The following is a 20,883-nucleotide window of genomic DNA, read 5'->3' as shown; positions in this document are numbered from 1 at the left end:
GAGACTTTCTCTTGACTGAGACTTTATGACATCAATAAGTTGGAAGAAGTGCAAAGGAATTTCTCCGGTATAGTGCTATGAGTATAGAGTTTGAATAATGAGGGAAATTTGATAGGCTGGGTCATTATTTCCGAGAACAAAGATGGCTCAGGGGTGATCTGATAGAATTTGACAACATTATTGTGAGCATGAGAATAAATGCCCATAGTCTTTTTCCCAGGAGTTGGGAGTTTGTGAAAATTAGGTATGACATCGAAAACCTTGGAAAATTTCTACAGATGTGTAGTGGAAAGTGTGCTGATCCACTGCAGCACCAAAACCTCTGAGCTGAAAGCCCTGCAAAAAGTAGTGGACATAGCCAGTACATCACAGGCAAAACACTCCATCGAGAAAATTTACATGGAAGGCTGCTGCCGGAGAGCAGCAGCGATCATCAAGGATCCACGTCACCCAGGACATGCTCTGTTCTCGCTGCTGCCATCAGGAAAGAGGTATAGGTGTCAAAGGGCTCATACCAGCAGGTTCAGGAACAGTTGCTACCCCTCTACCATCAGATTTCTAGACAACAAACTCAATCAGACTTGTTTAAGGACTCATACTTTGCACATGATTTATTACTGAATATTTTGTTTGGTATTGCACAGTCACTTTGTTTACATTTCTTTTTGTTGACATTTCTCTCTTTTGTATGCATATCTTTCCTTGAGTACAGTTTTTACCACTACCAATAAATAAAAATTCTGCCTGGCCCTCAGGAAAAAGAACCTCAAGGTTGTATGTGATGTCACATATGTACTCTGACAATAAATCTGAACTTTTATTTGAATTTTGGTACATAATTCTAACCTAAGGGAATATGTTTGGGATTGAAAGGAAAGCATTTTGAGGAGATTGACTGGTATTTTTTTTTCACGCACATGGTAATCCTTATCTGGAACCATCTGCCAGAGGAAACTGTACAAACTGGCGCAATAGAGACATTTAAAATGACATTTGAATAAGTACTATATACAAACATGAAGGGAATTGAAGGAAATAGACTATTTTAAACTAGGCCAGAATGCCAAGTTAGTCAGCGTGGACGAGTTGGGCTGGAGGGCCTGTTCAAAGCTAACATACATGAATATGACTCTATTTCTGCTGTTCTTTCTTATGCACTCACATCCATTTTGAATGAAGTATAAATGCACTGCCTCCTGGCATTCATAATTAGATGTCTGTACCTTAAGATCATAGATTTAATACAATAATATATATGTCAATGCCAGCATCCTCTGAAATTCTTTCTCTAAAATCAACGGCATGTACAATGCAGCAGTTAGCACAACGCTGTTACAACACCAGCGACCTGGGTTTGAATATGACGCTGTCTGTAAGGAGTTTGTACATTTTTTCTGTGTCTACATTGGTTTCCTCCAGGGACTCTGGTTTCCTCCCACCCTTCAAAACGTACAGGGGTTGTAGCTTCATTGGGTGTAATTGGGAAGCATGGGCTCGTGGGCCAGTAGGGCCTGTTACCGTACAGCATGTCCAAAATAAAATCCTAGCACCATTCTAACCACCATCCTAGCACCCACCTCACCACTACCGGCTACTTCCTTTTAAACTTTCCCTTGAAAAATGTATCTTTGGTCAAGTTTCTGGTAAGTGACCCTATTATGTCCTGCACTTCGACATTTTTTATGCTTGGATGACTGCCAGGTTATATTTTTCTATGATAAAACCACACAGAAAATGCTATTGGTAGGCTTGAACAAGAACAGTCTTTATCTGCAATATTTGCCTGTGCTTAATAAACAATAATCACTGCTGACCCCTGAAATCCCCTCGAGTGTACAATAAATCTTTTCAATGTTCTTTTTGAGCTGGAACATAAAGAATGGGGAAAAAACTGTTTATTGTTGATGATTCTTATGAATGTTATATTGTTTCTTTATTATTCCAACCTGTGAATTGGCATTAACTTATTTTTGGGCGGGAGACAATCTTTACCAGAAGCCAAGACATCAACAAAATTGGCCCTTGCGCATCCTCAGCCTGCTCCTGGCAAACTGTGAACATTATAAAGACATTGAGTCATAGAGGTTCACAGCACAGAATCAGTTTCTTCAGCCCAACTTGTCCATGCTGACCAAACCAGTCTCATTTACTGGCATTTGGTCCATATTCCTCGAAGTCTCTCTGTGGCAAACCACTGTTACACTGTGATTGGCTGCTTTCAACTGGACACGTCTCCTGAGACCAATTCTCCCCATAGCCCCTTGCAGGCTGCCCCTTTCCTTTTGCTCTGATCAGTCAAGGAGGTGGGTGGTTGTTTGATAGTGTTCCGGACTTCAGCTATTAAAAGCCTGATTGTTTCATTACTCAGCCTTATGTTAATTATTGAGGGTGCATCACTGTCTTATCAATGCACATCTCTAAATGTCCTTTAAGCATGCTATTTGTACTTACTACTACCACTTCCTCTGGCGAGCTCAGTTCTTATTCCTCTCATCATCAGTGGAGCAGAAATGAGCCAAAACATTCTTTTACAACTGCAATACATTCAACTCACTAGATTCCACCTACAGTGTTTTCTCAGAGAAAATGTGAAAGGCTGTCAGTGCAGACATGGCTGGTACAACTGGACAAATGATCAGTCTTGTCTGGTACAGCAATGATTGGTTGAAAGAGGGATAGTCTGGACATCAGTGGAAGGTTTTACCATGATTTCTGGTGTGGAATGGATAGCATACTGGGTATATTTTCTGGGTTTCTTACTGCTCCTGTTCCAACTCCCTGAAGTTTAATCCAAACTGTGAATGAGGTAAGGGAGTCCATGCTGCCCGCCTATTCCAACTTAAGAAAAATTACTGGATCTGATCAGTATATTTAAATCAAGAGTCAGATTCCTTCATGCCAGATCCCTGCTCAAAGTGAAAAGGGGAAGGAAACATTTTGGCAATTAAAATCAAAAAAGGAAGATAGAACTATCAATCACATTTGCTCTACTTGAATTGTTCCCCACAGACCCAGTTTCCTGACAGGCAAGGCAATTAAATTAAAGCCCTTATAAATTATAATCTTGACAGTTCAAGGTATTTTTTTCAATCCTGTAAATAGTTAGAATTTTGATCTTGTATCTCCATGAGAAAACAAAACATCAGGTGCAATGAACAGAATCTGTGTATATTCTGTATTTGTAATCTTTCCATTCTGGTTCCTTCACATTGGCTAAGATGCCAACATATGTCTTTGTGGAGACTTAGTCAGCTGCCAGATTGAGAAGGTTGTTATAAGAGTGGTGTGAAGGTGAAGGGAATGGTTTATCAGGAAATGCTGAAGAACATTTGCTCTGTGAAATTCTGTCCACAAACTCAGACTGATCCAAACAGCCTCTGAATCCTCAGGCTCCAAAGCAAAATTTCAAAAGTTCAAAGTTAAAATTTATTGTCAGAGTGCATGCATGACATCACATACAGCTCTGGGATTCTTTGGCCTGCGGATCAGGCATAATTTCTAGTTATCGGTTACTGTAAACTGTACTCAAGAAAGTAATGTATTCCTTTGGAAAAAAATAACATATAATTTAAAAAATAAAGTCACATTATTTGAACAAATTTGGGAGCCTGTTATGGAACATAACAGAGAGGGCTTGCCTCAGACCTCCACCCCCTATAATGATAAGAAGATAAAATGACTTGATCCAGTGTGTAAAAGTAGATGATACATTTTTCTTGTTTATTTTTCATTGTGTGATGACATTGTTTAATAGTTTTATTGTATTGTATATGTTGAATGTTTATTGGTTTTGGAGGGGGTTGGAAAGGGGGATGGAAGGTGGGGGGGGGGGAATGGGGAGAAAATGCCACTGCGTATATTTAAGAGGGAAATGTTTGTATGTATTTTGGTTGATATGGTTCACAGTGTGGAAAATAAAAAAAATTAAAAATCCAAAAGAAATAAATGTAAACAAATTAACAGTGCAGATACAGAAAAAAAATATTCGGTAATAAATAAAGAGCAAAGTAAGAGTCCTTAAATTAGTCTCTGAATGAGCCTGTTATTTAGGAATCTGATGGTTGAGGGGTCATGCGCTGGAGAGCTGGCTCTGAAGGGCAACTAAAGCGGCATCGTCTGCAAAGAGTAGTTCACGGACAAGTTGCTCAAGTTGCGGAAAATGCCAAAATGTTTGGCCTGGAAGTCAGCCTGAAGAAAACTAAGGTCCTCCATCAGCCAGCTCCCCACCATGACTACCAGCACCCCCACATCTCCATTGGGCACACAGAACTCAAAACAGTCAACCAGTTTACCTACCTTGGCTGCACCATTTCATCTGATGCAAGGATCGACAAAGAGATAGACAACAGACTCGCCAAGGCAAATAGTGCCTTTGGAAGACTACACAAAAGAGTCTGGAAAAACAACCACCTGAAGAAACACATAAAGATCAGCGTGTACAGAGCCGTGGTCATACCCACGCTCCTGTTCGGCTCTGAATCATGGGTCCTCTACTGGCATCACCCACGGCTCCTAGAACGCTTCCATCAATGCTGTCTCCGCTCCATCCTCAACATTCATTGGAATGACTTCATCACCAACATTGAAGTACTCGAGCTGGCAGAGTCCGCAAACATCAAATCCATGCTGCTGAGGACCCAAATGCGCCCGATGGTTCAAGTCTCCAGACTGGAGGACCATCGCCTTCCCAAGATCGTGTTATATGGCGAGCTCTCCACTGGCCACAGAGACAGAAGTGCACCAAAGAAGAGGTACAAGGACTGCTTAAAGAAATCTCTTGGTGCCTGCCACATTGACCACTGCCAGTGGGCAGATATCGCCTCCAACCGTGCATCTTGGCGCCTCACAGTTCAGCGGGCAGCAACCTCCTTTGAAGAAGACCGCAGAGCCCACCTCACTGACAAAAGTCAAAGGAGGAAAAACCCAAAACCCAACCCCAACCAACCAATTTTCCCTTGCAACCGCAGCAACCGTGCCTCCCTGTCCCGCATCGGACTTGTCATACACCAACAAGCCTGCAGCAGACGTGGTCATACCCCTCCATAAATCTTCATCTGCGAAGCCAAGCCAAAGAAAGAAAGAAAAAGAAAAGGTTGAGGGGTAGCAACTGTACCTGAACCTGGAGGTGCAGGTCCTGTGGCATCTACACCTCTTTTCTGACGGCAGCAATGAGAACAGAGCATGTCCTAGGTAATCTGGATCCTTGATGATCGCTGCTGCTCTCTGACGGTAGCCTTCTATGTGAATTTTCTCGATCGTAGGGAGAGTTTTGCCTGTGATGTACTGGACTGTGTCCACTATCTTTTGCAGGACTTTTGGCTCAGAGATATTGGTGCTCCCATATCAGACCATGATGCAGCCAGTAAGCAGACTTTCCAGTACACATCTATTGAGGTTTGCAAGGTTTCTGATGACATGCCAAATCTCCACAAACTCCTGAGAAAGTAGGGGCGCGGCTGCACTTTCTTCACAATAGCATTAATATGATGGGCCCAGAAAATGTTTTCTGAGATGGTGACTCCCAGGAATTTAAATGTGCTCACCCTCTCCAGCTATGATCCCCCATTGATCACTGGATCAGATACCTCTGGTTTTCATTTCCTAAAAGTCTACAATCAGCTCCTTAGTCTTGGTGATCACTGAGTGTGAGATTGTTCTTTGTCCACCATTAAGCCACATTTTCAGTCTCCCTCCTATATGCTGACTAATCAACCCTTCTTATACAGCCCACTACTGGGGTATGGTCAGCTCATTTGTCGATGGTCTTTTTGTTATAGTGAGTCACACAATCATAGGTGTAAAGCGAGGAGAGCTTGGGGCTAAGTATCCATCTCTGTGCTGATGGAGTTTGTGGAGGAGATATTCTTGCTGATCTGCATTGATTGGGGTCTGGATGTGAGAAAATCCAGGATCCAATTACACAGTGGTGTACTGAAAAAGGTGATGAGCCAGCATACAGGAGGGAGATTGAAAACTGGATGAATGGTGCACCAACAACAATTTTGCATTCAGTGTCACCAAAACTAAGGAGCTGATTGTTGACATCAGGAAGAGAAACACAGTGATAATTGGGGGATCAGAGGTGGAGAGGGTGAGCACATTTAATTTTTTGGGAGTCTCTGCCTCAGACGATCTTTTCTGGACCCAACACACTAATGGCATCATGAAGATAGAGTGTCAGCACCTCTATTTCCTTAGCAGTTTGCAAAGGTTTTGTCTGACACCAGAAACCTTGGAAAATTTCTACAGATATGTGGTGGTTAGTGTGCTGACCGGCTGCATCACAGTCTGGAAAGGGGACACCAATACCACTGAGTGTAAAGCCCTCCAAAAGGTAGTGGACACAGCACAGGACTTCACAAGTAAAACCCTCCCCACTATTGAGAACATCTACAGAGAATGGTGCTCACGAGAGCAGCAGCAATTATCAAGGATCCACACCATCCAGCACATGCTCTGTTCTCGCTGCTGCCATTAGGAAAAAGGTATTGGTGCCACAAGACTCGCATCACCAGGTTCAGGAACAGCTGCTACCCCTCCTCCATCATCAGACTCCTCAACAACAAACTCAATCAGGGACTCATTTAAGGACTCTTGTACTCTTTATTGATTTTTATTCTCTTTGTATTGCACACTGTTTGTTTACATTCATTATTTGTTCACAGTTCTTTATTTGTTTACATGTATATGCTGTTTACAGTTTATTTTCTGTATTACCAATTAGTGGTAATTCTGCCTTGTCCTCAGAAATAAAGGATCTCAGGGTTGTATGTAATGCCATGTATGTACTCTGACAATAAATCTGAAATCTGAGGCCCAGGTCTTAGAGTTTGTTAATCAGTTGTGAGGGAATGATGGTGTTGAATGCCAAACTGTAGTTGATAAAGAGCATCCTGATGTATGCATCTTTGCTGTCCAGGTGTTCCAGGCCTTTGTTTAGAGCCAATGAGATGGCATCCACCATAGACCTGTTGCTGATGTAGACAAATTGGATCCATGTCACCACTCAGACAGGAGCTGATATGCTTCAACACCAGCCTCTCAAAGCATTTCATCACTGTGGATGTGAGTGCCACTGTTTGTAGCTCCATAGGCTGGTTACTATATACTTCTGGGCACCGGTACAATTGAGGTCTGTTTGAAACAGATGGGTACCACACCCTGTCAGAGTGAGATGTTGAAAATGTCCGTGAATACACTAGCCAGTTGGTCAGTATAGGTTTTCAGTACTCTGCCGGGAAATCCATCCAGACCAGATTCTTTCCTTGGAGTCACTCTACTGAAGGCAGCCAGCACATCATCCTTGAATGCTGACAGTTAGAGATCTTCAGGGATGCGAGGGTGCGTAGTGTTTCTTTCTTGTTCTGGTTGTCAATTTGGTTGTAGAAGACATTGAGCTCATCTGGCAGTGAAGCTTTGTTGTCTCCTACTTCATTTGGATTTGTACAGGTTATGTCATTTAGGCCCTGGCATAGCTGTCAGGTATCAGTTGTTATTTCCATTCTCATTTGGAATATCCAATTCACCCGGGAAATGGCTTTCTGTAGGTCATAACTGCGCCTTGTGCAGTGTTCTTGATCTCTATACTTAAATCCCCTTGATTTGGCTCTCAGCAGCACTTCATCCCGACTTGCAGTTGGGGTAAACACTGAATGATTTGCTGAGGACACACTCAGCTTTTTTAATAAAGTCCATAATGGCCTTTGTGTAATCATTTAAATCCTCAGCTACATTCTTGAACACCGCCCAATCCACTGACTTGAGGTAATTCTGTAATTACTATTGGTTTCAAAAGAATATCAACCATTCCAGGAGGACTCCAATATTCCTCCAGCTTCTTTTGCTTCCCATGTTTTTTTTAGAGTTCTCTCCCCGAGTTTCACTTCCTCTTCAGCCTGCCTCTCTCATGCTTTGAAACCTCTCCGTAAATCTGCGGTCTTTGATCAGAATTTTTAGTTTGCTGTGCTAGGGTTCAAGCTCCATTTTGAAAGATAATGCAGTAATATTTCTCCTTGTTCAATACACAATATATATTGCAGCTGTTGGTTAAGCTTGATCAGTCATAGATAGCTTGTTAGAATCATAATAAAAATCGGAATTTATTATCATGAATATGTGTTTTGTTGAGAAAGTGTTAGGTTTGGTAGGTTCAAAGAGAGATGGGTTTGGGCACAAGGGTTTGCAATCTAACATAACTTTATTAAGATAACTTTATTAACCCAACAATTAATAAGAGAGACAATTTATAAGGGAGTGTGGGAACATGCGCACACAATTTATAAGGGAACTTGGGAAGGGATCATAAAGGGAAACAAACAGGGGAGAATGTTAAACAGTACACAATTATTAATTCCTACAGGTGATGCAAATATTCACACACTATAAGCAGGGGTTATACACACCCTCTCGGATCCCTGAATAAGAGGAAGTGGATCTGTTTCCACTGTATCCACAGGGGTATGCGCATGCTCTCAGATCCCTGATCAGTTGAGAGTGGCGGCTCTACTGCCAGTATTGATCTATAGCAATTTGAGCTATAGCAATATCATGGCTCAGCTTCAGTGCAGAGTGCACTTTACCCGCAATCCTACCAAGCAACATCTGCAGTAGTGACCTGGCATGGAGCGATGTCTGGGACTATCACCACAAGGCAGAGAGAATGAATGTCCTCTGTGTGGGTGCTAGATACACAACTCTAGCCAATAAGGACACTGGGTGATTTGAAGCAGCCAATGGCAAGGTGTGCACTGACTAATGGTCTGAGCCCAATCTTAACTCACACTCCACCTGTAATTTGTAACTTTGTATCTTTGAATGGAACAAAAAGTACACCAGGTGATGTGACTTCTGAATGAAGTCAGGTGAGGAAACCATGTGACCACTAGCAATTGGCAGGGAGGCCACGCCTCCTCCACACACATCACAAAATTTGTGGTTTTGCGGCAGATTGCTGTGCAAATATTGCTATAAAATTGAATTTAAAAATAAATAAATTAGTGCAAAAATTAGAGATATGGTTCATTGTCCATTCAGAAATCTGATGGCAGAGGGGAAGAAGCTGTCCTTGTGCCATTGAGTGTTCATCTTCAAGCTCTTGTACTTCCTTCCTGATGGTAGCAATGTGAAGAGGTTGTGAGGGTTCTTGAGGACAGAGGACATTTTCTTAAGACCAGTAGCCTTGTGTATGTGTTGCTGTAGACTCGGTGATCCAGAGCTGAGTGGAGAGCCACTTCTGTGGACCAATTGTGGATTTAGGCAAATACTTAGGTATGAGTTAATTCTGGCAATGGCCAACTTCTCAAAGCATTTCATCACAGAAGATGTGAGTGCTACTGAGCTATATTCTTTGAAGCAACTCACCCTGCTCTTATTGGGCACTGAGATGATTGATGCTTTTTTGAAACAGGTGGGAACCTTCGACTGCAGCAATGAGAGATTGAAAATATCTGCGAACATGCCATCTGGTTGGTTTGCATAGATTTTCAGTATGCCTCCAGGTACGCCATCAGGACCTCATGCCTTGAGAGGATTCACTCTCCTGAAGGATGTTCTGAAGTTGGCCTCAGGGAAATATCACTCGGTCATCCGCTTCTGCACGGATTTTCATAGGTATCAATGAGTTCTCCTTCTCAAAGCAAACATAAAAGGTGTTCAGCTCATTGGGTAGTAAATCGTCCCAGCTATTTATAGTGTTTAGCAATTGATTTCCATGGTGTCATGGTTAACGTAGCAATTAGCACAATGCTATTTCAGCGCCAGCGACCTGAGTTCAAATCTGGTGCTGTTTGCATGTTCTCCCCGTGAACTACATGGCTTTTTCCCAGGTACTCTGGTTTACTCCCACCCTCCAAACGTACACTTAATTGAGTGTAATTGGCGTCACAGGTCTCAATGGCTTCTACTGTGTTGTAAATAAAATTTAAAATTCAACTTAAACTAATGGAGTAGAAGCATGCATATAATGAATTAGATAAGTTTCAATCCAGTTTAAATAGCTCAGAATTGTCCCTGCCTTACATTAAATTAATATTTGTGATTTATGCCTATCAGCTGCTAAGGAGAGTCTCTAGCTTACTCTTGCTAGGGTACCACCACTATAGGAACTCTGGTTACCTCATTATCTCTTGTAAAACTGTCTGTATCTTGCCTGCAATTCAACTGAAGGCTGACAAGCTGCAATAAACAGTCACATTCTCTCGATGTTCTGTGTGTGGGTGTGCGCATGTGCGTCAGAGACCAATTGGAGGAACCCTTTAGAGCAGCGCTTTGTCTCCACTCTCATGGGTTTGCAGCAGCTGGTGCTGGGAGAAGAGATTTAGGTTCTTGGATCATTGGGATCTTTTCTGGGTAAAAGCTGACTTGCACAAGAGGGGCAGATTATACCTGACCTGGAGGAGGACCAATATTCTGACAGGCAGATTTTCTAGCCCTTCCTTAAATGTTTAAATTAGATTAGCAGGAAGCTGGGTTCAGAACAGAGATGAGAAGCTAGGAGCTAATCCTGTATTCAAAGAGAGCAAGTGCAGAGATAAGGATAGGCAGAGTATGAGAGAGAGAGAGAGAAAGAGAAAGAGAGAGTGAGAGAGAGAGAGAGAGAGAGAGAGAGAGAGAGAGAGAGAGAGAGAGAGAGAGAGAGAGACAGAGAGGGATCTAGAAATACTAGAAATGTGGCTGAGAGAAGGGCAAGACTGGCAGCTCAATATTCCAGAATACAGATGCTACAGGCTGCAGGGAAGACATGAGCAGTGATTGAAAAGGATATTCTTGTGGGATTGACTCGGGAAGATATGTGGGTAGACTTAGAAACAAGATGGGAATGATCACTTCGATGGGGTTGCATTAATGTCCCACAAATGGTCAACAGGAATTGGAAGAGCAGTTATGTAGAGAGATTTCAGACAGTTGTAAGAATAATTGGCAAGTATTTTTGGGAAACTTTAATTTCTTGAATATTGACTGGGACACCCACAGTGCAAAGGGCTTGAATTGGGGTAGAATTTGTTAAGTGTATTCAAGAGAGCTTCCTCAATCAATATATTGAGAGGCATACAAGAGAATGCATAATACTGGACCTACTCTTAGAGATTGAGATAGGGCAAATGACTAAAGTAACAGTGGAGAGCATTTTGGGTCTAGTAACCATAGCTCTATCATTATTAAAATAGTTATGGAGAAAGACGAACTAGTCTACAAGTTAAAGGCCTTAATTGGGACAAGGCTGATTTTGGAGCAATTCACCAGGAACTTGCAAAGGTTGATTGGGAGAAGCTGTTTGCAGGTGAGGGGGCAAAGAGAAAGTGGGATGTTTTTAAATGTGAGTTAGCATGAATTCAGGTATTGCATATTTCTCTGAGGGTGAAGAGCAAGGCCGGCAAGTTTAAGGGACTCTGGTTGACACAGACTATTGAGGCTCTGGTCAGGGAAAAGAAGGATGCTTGTAACAGATTTAAGAAGTCCAGATCAAGTGAATCCCTTGGGCAAAAAGAGGAACTGGCAAGAAGCTAGCTTGTTGGATAAAAGAGAAGGTCAAGAGAACTTTTCAGATATATTAAGATTGAAAGGGCTGCTATGGAGGCAATTGCTCCCCTTAAAAATTATCATGCCCATCTTTGTGTGGAACAATGGAATAAGGTGGGATTTTGAATATGTGGAAAAGATAATGGAAGCCAAGGCAATCGATGAAATTTGTGGCAAGATGCTGAACCATACTAGATCTACTAGTGAGGTGGTCTTAACTATTGAGTCACTCTTTTTGCCCTTGTGGCACTTATTCTGATATTGACTGAAATAACAAATGCCTGCTTCAGAGTTAAATACTTTAATTTTCCAGCAAATGTATAATAGTTGTGTGAATCACTTTTAACCAACTTTGATTCCAGTTCTATCTCACATTGTTCACCTAACAATAACTAGTTAATCCCTACCATAGAAAAACGATTGACAACCATATTGCAATTTATCTTTCTCTTGTGTTGGCTTCAAGCAAATCTGCACAGTTCAAACATTATTTGTAACTTTAATTTTAACTTATGAATTGCACATTCAAAACTGTTGTGTTAATTCTAACTCTCAAAAATGAAAATGTTTGAAGTGTCTAGCAATTTCAAAGATATTAACAAAATTAATGTTCATTTTTCTGTGTGAATTATCATTAGGTAACCATATGGCATACTTCAGTATGCAGGTGTGAAAATATTTTTGACAATAAATTTGAATGCAATTTTTAGTGGAACATGAGAAAGCCCATTATTAAAGACAATTATAAGCCTGAAAGCAGATTATTGCCATAAATCTTTTCAGTTAAATTGTTCCTTCTCTTTTGTACCAGAGTTCACACTGAAATCTGAAGCATTGGAATGTTCTGCACATGTTAACCCTGAACTTATTTTTTTTTTAATTTAAAAACCAGTCAAATCAATAAAATAATCTAATTATTTCAGAAAAATACAGCAAGATTTTTTTTTAGTATGTTTATTATTGAGCCTTGATTTACACTGTTTCAGTACAGTTACAAAATTGACATAAGCCCCACAATGTGGTATATTGTCCAGGCACTTCCTGTCTATAAGAAACAGGACAAATCTAATCCAACTAATTGTTACCCAGTCGGTCTACTCTCAATCTTCAGCAAAGTGATTTTTTGTTATTGTGTGCTTAATAATGAGTCATGTAGGCAGGTGAGGTAAACCAAATAAAAGACTTTACTGAACACAATCAAACATGATAAAAGGGTAGGGAGAGAGAGAGAGAGAGAGAGGGAGAGAGAGAGAGAGAGCCCACAGTGCTGAGTTTGCTCCCTGATAATTCTCGATTCAACTCACCCACCCTTGTGGTGCTCGTGCATGCACAGTGCGCTGTTGCAAATATGGTGGCTGCAATGCGATTGCATCAGGTGCAGAGCAGCCAATGACAGTGGCTGTCTACATCCCCTTTCTTGAGGTACCCCCCCCCACCCCCCCGCATGATACAGTGAACATAATTTTGACTAGTACAACAATATATACATTCAACCCAGTTCAGTCCTGGTATTTGGCTTACAGACACACCAAACATGTGTTTTGTAATAGCCCTCTGCCAATGTGAAGGCTTGGGGCACCTTGTCCTGACTGTCTCTACTGTCCAGCCTCAAGGGCATCGTCTATCTCTTCTCCTGTAGTTACTGTGGGTTAACGACAATCCTGGGCTCACGTGCCAAATCCAAAAATGCCTATTTGTCTTGGAGGGTTTGAGATGGGGATGGTTCTCTTACCGGGAGGATGAGTTGTCTGTTTCTCCTCCATGTTTTCCCCCTCAAATGAACCAGGTATGACCTTGGTTCTTTGCAGCTTATTTCCACTATACCTGGATGGTCGTAACCTTGTGGAGTCTGCATCCTTACGACTTGCTCTTTGGTCAATGGGATGAGCAGTTGGCTGGTTTTGTCATAACTTTTCTTTTGCTCCAGCCTTCTGTTTAGCAGGTGGGCCAACCTGGGGGTCCTTTGGTTGAGGCTCCAGAAGTCTCCTTGCCACTAGTGGGGTAGTCCTGGTCTGCCTCGACATTAACCATTGTACCGGTGACACATGTCCCTCGTGGTGTCACGAGGGACATGTCTTAAGTTAAGTTGGCTGAGGAAGACATCTGTTTTCTATCTGTGGGAATTCTCCATGAGCTGCTTGCTACTCTTCACTGCTCTTCCAGCCAGCCCATTTGATTGTGGGTACTCTGGGCTGCTGGTAAAGTGGGTGAAGTCCCATGCTGTCTCAAAGTGGCAGAACTCTGGCTGGTAAATTATTTATGATTGTCAGATAGAAGTGTATGAGCTTCCCCAAGCACCAAAGAGTGCCGTTTTAGTTTGGTTATGACAGCCGCATAGGTTGCGTCCCAGACCAGGTCTATCTTGAACCAGTCTGAGTATGAGTCTATTAGTATTAGGTACTGTTGGCTCCACAATTCAAAGATGTTGGTAGCCATGATTGACCAGGGTAGGTTGGATAGCAGGTGCAACTGCAGTGGCTCTTTTTGCTGGTGTGGCTTGATACTTTTGCACACCAAGCAGGACTGTACCTTGTCGTCTATGTTCTCTGTCATACCTGGCCAGAAGACAATGTGCTTTGCTCTGCGTTTTGTCATTTCTGCGCCAGGGTGCCATCTGTGCAGGATCTCCATGTACATATTCTGCAGTGTGCAAGGCATGACTGCTCTTAGGCTCTTCATGATTATCCCTTCATCAATAAGCAGTTCGTCACGGTACGGGAAGAAGGGTTGCACCACTGCTGGCAGGCTGCACTGCTTGGCCGGCCAGCCACCCTTAAAGAAGGTACTCAGGGTATTTATGATTGTGCTTTCTTAGTTCGTCCAACCGGGCCAAGGATATATGGGTTACCATCATCACATTGAAAGTGTCCTCTTCCTCAACTTGCTGGACTGTGCATTTTCTGGGAGTCCGTGATAAAGCATCAGCTAAATTTGTGTACTAGGGTAATGTAGTATTTCTGGAGCCTGAGCATCATACAGTTCAGTCTCGCCAGCGCTGCATGAATTGGCTTGTTTATTATGGTCACCAGATGTAAGTGGTCGGTTTCTATGGTGACTGGCCTGCCATAGATATAGTCATTGAATTTCGAGCAGGCAAAAACCACCGCCTGTAGCTCTTTTTCAATCTGAGCATACCTTGTTTCTGATTCTATAAGTGACCTGGAAGCATACACCACTGGTCTTCCTCCTGCAGGCATGCTGCCCCTAGGCTGTGTATCTTAATTTCAAAGTATCATCCTCCAAAAGCAAGAGCTTCGATATTCCGAATTTCGATCTCTTTAATCCGATAAATCCAACTCTGTGACTGCTGCTTATGTAGATTTAATTTGTTGATAAAAACAGATAAACATTTTGCATAACTTTGCATTAAGACTTACATAATGATGAATAACAAAGCATTTATTGTATGAGGGATACAAAAGTTTAGAGATACGAGCTTAAAAGAGATGCAAATAAGTATTTAAAGAGATGCAAGAAATTCAAAGAAAATTTCTCATGCTCACGCTTCCTCTACATGTCGTGGAATAATGAGCAAGTCATTAGTCTGCGGGGATGTTACAACATGTTACATTATAGTCACTATGGTAACACTTCTTTGGCTTGGCTTCGCGGACGAAGATTTATGGAGGGGGTAAAAAGTCCACGTCAGCTGCAGGCTCGTTTGTGGCTGACAAGTCCGATGCGGGACAGGCAGACACGATTGCAGCGGTTGCATGGGAAAATTGGTTGGTTGGGGTTGGGTGTTGGGTTTTTCCTCCTTTGCCTTTTGTCAGTGAGGTGGGCTCTGCGGTCTTCTTCAAAGGAGGTTGCTGCCCGCCAAACTGTGAGGCGCCAAGATGCACGGTTTGAGGCGTTATCAGCCCACTGGCGGTGGTCAATGTGGCAGGCACCAAGAGATTTCTTTAGGCAGTCCTTGTACCTTTTCTTTGGTGCACCTCTGTCACGGTGGCCAGTGGAGAGCTCGCCATATAACACGATCTTGGGAAGGCGATGGTCCTCCATTCTGGAGACGTGACCCATCCAGCGCAGCTGGATCTTCAGCAGCGTGGGCTCGATGCTGTCGACCTCTGCCATCTCGAGTACTTCGACGTTAGGGATGTAAGCGCTCCAATGGATGTTGAGGATGGAGCGGAGACAACGCTGGTGGAAGCGTTCTAGGAGCCGTAGGTGGTGCCGGTAGAGGACCCATGATTCGGAGCCGAACAGGAGTGTGGGTATGACAACGGCTCTGTATACGCTTATCTTTGTGAGGTTTCTCAGTTGGTTGTTTTTCCAGACTCTTTTGTGTAGTCTTCCAAAGGCGCTATTTGCCTTGGCGAGTCTGTTGTCTATCTCATTGTCGATCCTTGCATCTGATGAAATGGTGCAGCCGAGATAGGTAAACTGGTTGACCGTTTTGAGTTTTGTATGCCCGATGGAGATGTGGGGGGGCTGGTAGTCATGGTGGGGAGCTGGCTGATGGAGGATCTCAGTTTTCTTCAGGTTGACTTCCAGGCCAAACATTTTGGCAGTTTCCGCAAAGCAGGACGTCAAGCGCTGAAGAGCTGGCTCTGAATGGGCAACTAAAGCGGCATCGTCTGCAAAGAGTAGTTCACGGACAAGTTTCTCTTGTGTCTTGGTGTGAGCTTGCAGGCGCCTCAGATTGAAGAGACTGCCATCCGTGCGGTACCGGATGTAAACAGCGTCTTCATTGTTGGGGTCTTTCATGGCTTGGTTCAGCATCATGCTGAAGAAGATTGAAAAGAGGGTTGGTGCGAGAACACAGCCTTGCTTCTCGCCATTGTTAATGGAGAAGGGTTCAGAGAGCTCATTGCTGTATCTGACCCGACCTTGTTGTTTTTCGTGCAGTTGGATAATCATGTTGAGGAACTTTGGGGGGACATCCGATGCGCTCTAGTATTTGCCAAAGCCCTACAAACAAGAGAAAGGCACAAAATTAACTAAGAGTTAAAAAACACAAGGTTGCAACCTTTACAGGACGTACTGTGAGGCATTGCAGGTCAGCATCACCATCACATAGGTATGTCGAAGTAGACGAGGACTGGAAGGCAAGACATGTGTTTCTTTAGGGCATCGAAGGCCCTTTGTTGTTGTTCATGCCAGGTCCATTCGACGTCTCTGGGTCAACTGTCTGAGTGGGGCCGTCAGTTCACTAGAGTTAGGGATGAACTTTCCCAGGTAGTTCACCATGCCCAAGAATCGTGGCAGGTCAGCCACATCTGCTGGCACCGGCATTTCACTGATGGTCTTCGTTTTGGACGGGTCCGCCTGCTGGTGAACAGGTGTCCAACATAGCTGACTTGATTTAGATGGAATCTGCACTTGTAGGGGTTGAGTTGCAGGTTTACCTTCTGTGCCTGGTAAAGAACCTTCTTTAGGTTGGCATTGTGCTCTTCTAGTGTCCTGCCCCCTATTAGCAAGTTGTTGACTATGATGGCACGAGGGTACCTGATGAAAATTTGTTCCATAGGTCTTTGGAATACCTCGTTGGCTGAACTGATGCCAAATGGCAATCTCAGGGACCTGTACCAACCAAATGAGCTGGTGAATGTAGTCAATAGTGATGAACAGTAGTCGAGCAGGACCTGCCAGAATGAATTCTTCGCAACCAGAACTGACAATACTGTTGTGCCAGCCATCTGTGCAGCAACATCTTCTATAGTGTGCATGGGATGATGTGGTCTTTTTAGGGTCTCATTGAGGTCTTGCGGATTTATACAAAGTTGGATTTCCTGTCTGTTTATTTTTCTTGGGGGACACCATGGAGGACACCCATTCAGTTGGTTCCAAGACTGGAGTGATGATGCCCAAGTCCTGCATTCTGCCCAGTTCAGCCTTGACTTTATCCTTCATTGCTACTGGAATGGGTGTGCTGGCTGAACTATGGGTCTTACCTCCAGGTCAAGTCTCACGGAGTACATCAATGGCACCATCCCCAGCTCACCTTTGAAAAGGTCACCATACTCATAAAAGATCTCCTGTGAGAAATCATCCTCAGATGGACTTATTTGATGGACCTCTGTGCTGAATGAGACAAGCCCCATGTCCATGCACTGAGGATTAGTAGAAGCATGACATCCTCATGGACCATGAGGAAGGATAGCATGTAGAGCCGTCCTTGTATGACACTGGTCTGGATTTTACTGTCTCCATAAGCCACTAGGCCTGTAGACTTTATGCATGGTTTGACTTGTTCCATCTTTCTCAGCCCGTTGACTGTCCCCAGTGACATGAAATTACATTTGATCCCGATATCAACTTTCATCTTGGCCATCTTGCTGTTGACATTCCATGGACATGAAGGCCTTGTTGTTACCTCTTATCTAGGTTTCTGTTGTGTTTCCTCTGTCCTCGTGGTGAGACCATTGACGTGGTACTCATCATTGTGGTTGCTCCCTCTTTGCTTCAGTTTCAAATGGTCAATGGTCTGCCTGGGTCTGGTCCAAGCAGTGGTCTGCTGCCTGGATCTTCAGCATCTGCTGAAGTGATTCCATTTGCCACAGTTCCTGTACTGCTGGCCGAACCTTAGGCACATCTCCCTCCTCCACCGCAATTGGCGCAACCTGTCCTGGGAGTGGGGTGGCTTGGTTGCTTGGTTGGCTCTTCTTTCTAACCTCCAACCATTGCCTGCTCATCAATCCCGCCTGTATCGCGTTGATGCTTGTGGCCTGCTGTTGTGGAGAGGTTAGCCTTTTACTGTTTTCCTCTGTACTTGCATAGACCAAACACATTGCGATGGCCTTTGCTAGTGTCAGCTTGCTGTCTCACAGGAGCACCTTCCACTTATTATCATTGTAAATGCCACAGACCATTCTGTCTTCAATTATTTTGTCAAAAAGTGTGCCAAAATTGCAGGTTTTTTCTCTGATTTTTAAATCACTGACATATGAGTGTATTGACTTGCCAGGCTTTTGGTCTCTCATGTTGAATTTGTGTCTTTCCATTGTCACATTTCTCTGAAGGTTACACATTTCTCTGAATTCATGCTTTAAACATTCGGGGTCCTCTCTCGACTCAGCTAAGCTGGTAACGAAGTTCCCATCACGTACTTTGCCTGCGTACACAAATGACCTCTCCCTTTCAATGGCTTCTGATTGTGCCAAATTTAACAGAATGTACGCCCTGGTACAGGTAGGCTTGAAGCTATGTGCTGCCACTATGAATATGTCATATTCCTGTTCAAAGATATGCCAGTTTTCTGTCACATTTCCATGAAACGCGAGCGGGTTGGGTCGACTGAATCTGTCCACCATTATGGCGGCTGTGCAAAATGTGGTTGTGGTTACTCACTGTGGCCGATTTGTGATTGTGCGCTTTATAACAAGTCGAGTCGGCAGATGATGTAAACCAAATAATCCAAATTAAAGACTTTACTGAACACAACCAAACATGATAAACAGGGTAGGGAGAGAGAGAAAGAGCCGACAGAGTGGCGTTTGCTCCCTGCTAGTTCTCGATTCAACTAACGCACCGTCGCTGTGCTCGCGCATACGTGGTGTGTTGTTGTGAGTTCGGTGGCTGCAATGCGATTGCATCGGATGCAGAGCAGGTATCTACAATGCTGGTAGCTGTCATTGACTGTGCTATCAAATTGTATTTACTCACTAACAAACTATTCAACCATCATGAGCGAATAAATGAGCTGCTGGAGGAATTCAGCGGGTCAGGCAATATCCATAGGAAGAAATGGCCAGTTTGGATTTTGCCAGGACCACTGAACACCATCTCTTGGAGCCATGATAAGGTGGATATGATTGCCTTTTGTATCAAGGTATCGTGATAGGACAGAAACCAATGGATATCAAAGGGAAAACACCCCAGTAATTAGAGTCAAACCTGGAACAAAAGAAAATGCTTGAGAATGTCAGATCGAATTTGATAGGATTTAAAATCTAATATGTCAGCCCTATCCCCACAATTTCACTGCAAGTATTTCTTCAGAGCAGTTTCTTGACTGACCCAAGGCTTTTTCAGTTGCTTCTACAATGTCCTGTGACTAATGATGTACCACAAGGATTGGCACTGAGACTTTCGCTGTTTGTGACATGTATTATCAACATGGATTTGAATGTAATCTGGTGCATTTATGCACCAAAACAATTGCTTGGTGCTGCTGAACAGGTATGTAAAAGGATTGCAATTGAATTGAAAAGACAAATTGTAAAATAACTTTAATATGTCACTTATGCAACAGCAGCGATAAAAATTAATCCAGACAGTTTTACATTTAAAATAATATTTTAGTTATTAATTTTTAAAAATATTATATTTTATTAGAAGAAAGTTATAACCGCAATTACAAAATTGAAACGTTAACAACTATCCAAAAATACTGCATGGTTACATAGAAAAAAACCTACAAAGACTACAGAAAACCCTACACTCACACCGATACAGCCAAATACCATTCCAATTCCATCAAATTTGCAGTCGTGGGCTTGTTATTAGTTGGCATATGGGAAAGAGATTGGATGTCTGGTTGCATGGTTCCAACACAGCACCATCTCTCTCAATGTCAATGAGAAGAAGGAGATGATCACTGACTTCAGGAAAGGGGCAGAGTCCACATCACATTCACATTAATGGTGCTGAAGTCAGAAGAGTAGACATCTTTATGTTCTTAGAAATAAATATCTTCAATAGTCTGACCTGGAACAAGTATATTGACATGAAGAACAAGAAAATAAACCAGCATCTCTACTTTCTGAGAAGATTAAGGATGTTCTAGGACAGCACAGTTAGCACAAAGCTGTTGCAGCGCTAGGGATCTGCGTTCAAATCTGTCACTGTCTGTAAGGTGTTTGTACATTCTCCCTTTCTGTTTGGGATTCCTCTGGGTGCTCTGTTTTCCTCCCACCATTCAAAAACCTATCAGGGTTGCTGGTCAATTGGGTGCATTTGGATGGCACAGGCGTGTGGTCCAAAAGGGCCTGTTACCATGCTGAATGTACAGTATTTAAAAGATCAGCATGCAATGCCATTCCCCAACAACTACTACTGGTGTACCATCAAAAACATATTTACTGGATGCATCCTAGCATGGTATGAGAGCTGCTCGAAGCATCACAAATTTATCTTTCCATGGATTCCATTGACATCTCCTCCTGCCAAAGATAGGCTGCCAACATTGCTCTGGTATCAACTACATCTCTTTCCTCCTATTTCATTGTTGACCTTTGGCTCAGTCAATGTGTGTGGGTACACAAGTGTAAGTATTTGTCTCGCTGCATCCCCTGTTCCTATGATATTCATGTTCTCAGGGTTCTGTCACAGTTGGTTTTCCATTCCCCAATGCTGACTGGGGTATTAGTCTGCAGTGGAGTGATACTCTGCAACCATCGGCGTCATACTCTGCAACCATTGGCA

At 43.0% G+C, this 20,883-nt stretch overlaps 1 protein-coding gene across 1 annotated transcript in view; it reads right to left on the bottom strand.

Annotated features, from left to right (window-relative positions):
* The window catches only part of LOC138762378 (filensin), a 78,448-nt gene extending 60,887 nt beyond the window's left edge, over positions 1-17,561 (bottom strand). The window contains exons 1-2 of the mRNA XM_069936145.1: positions 17,412-17,561; positions 14,047-14,289 (exon numbers count right to left, since the gene is read on the bottom strand). Coding sequence (XP_069792246.1) covers positions 14,047-14,289; positions 17,412-17,561 — 393 coding nt within the window. The remainder of the gene's footprint in view (positions 1-14,046; positions 14,290-17,411) is intronic.
* Positions 17,562-20,883: the final 3,322 nt, after the last annotated feature.

This window comes from Narcine bancroftii, chromosome 4 (assembly GCF_036971445.1).
Source record: "Narcine bancroftii isolate sNarBan1 chromosome 4, sNarBan1.hap1, whole genome shotgun sequence".
Lineage (NCBI taxonomy): Eukaryota > Metazoa > Chordata > Chondrichthyes > Torpediniformes > Narcinidae > Narcine > Narcine bancroftii.
Note: the sequence above shows the minus strand (reverse complement) of the source record. Positions and strands in the feature narration are given on the sequence as shown.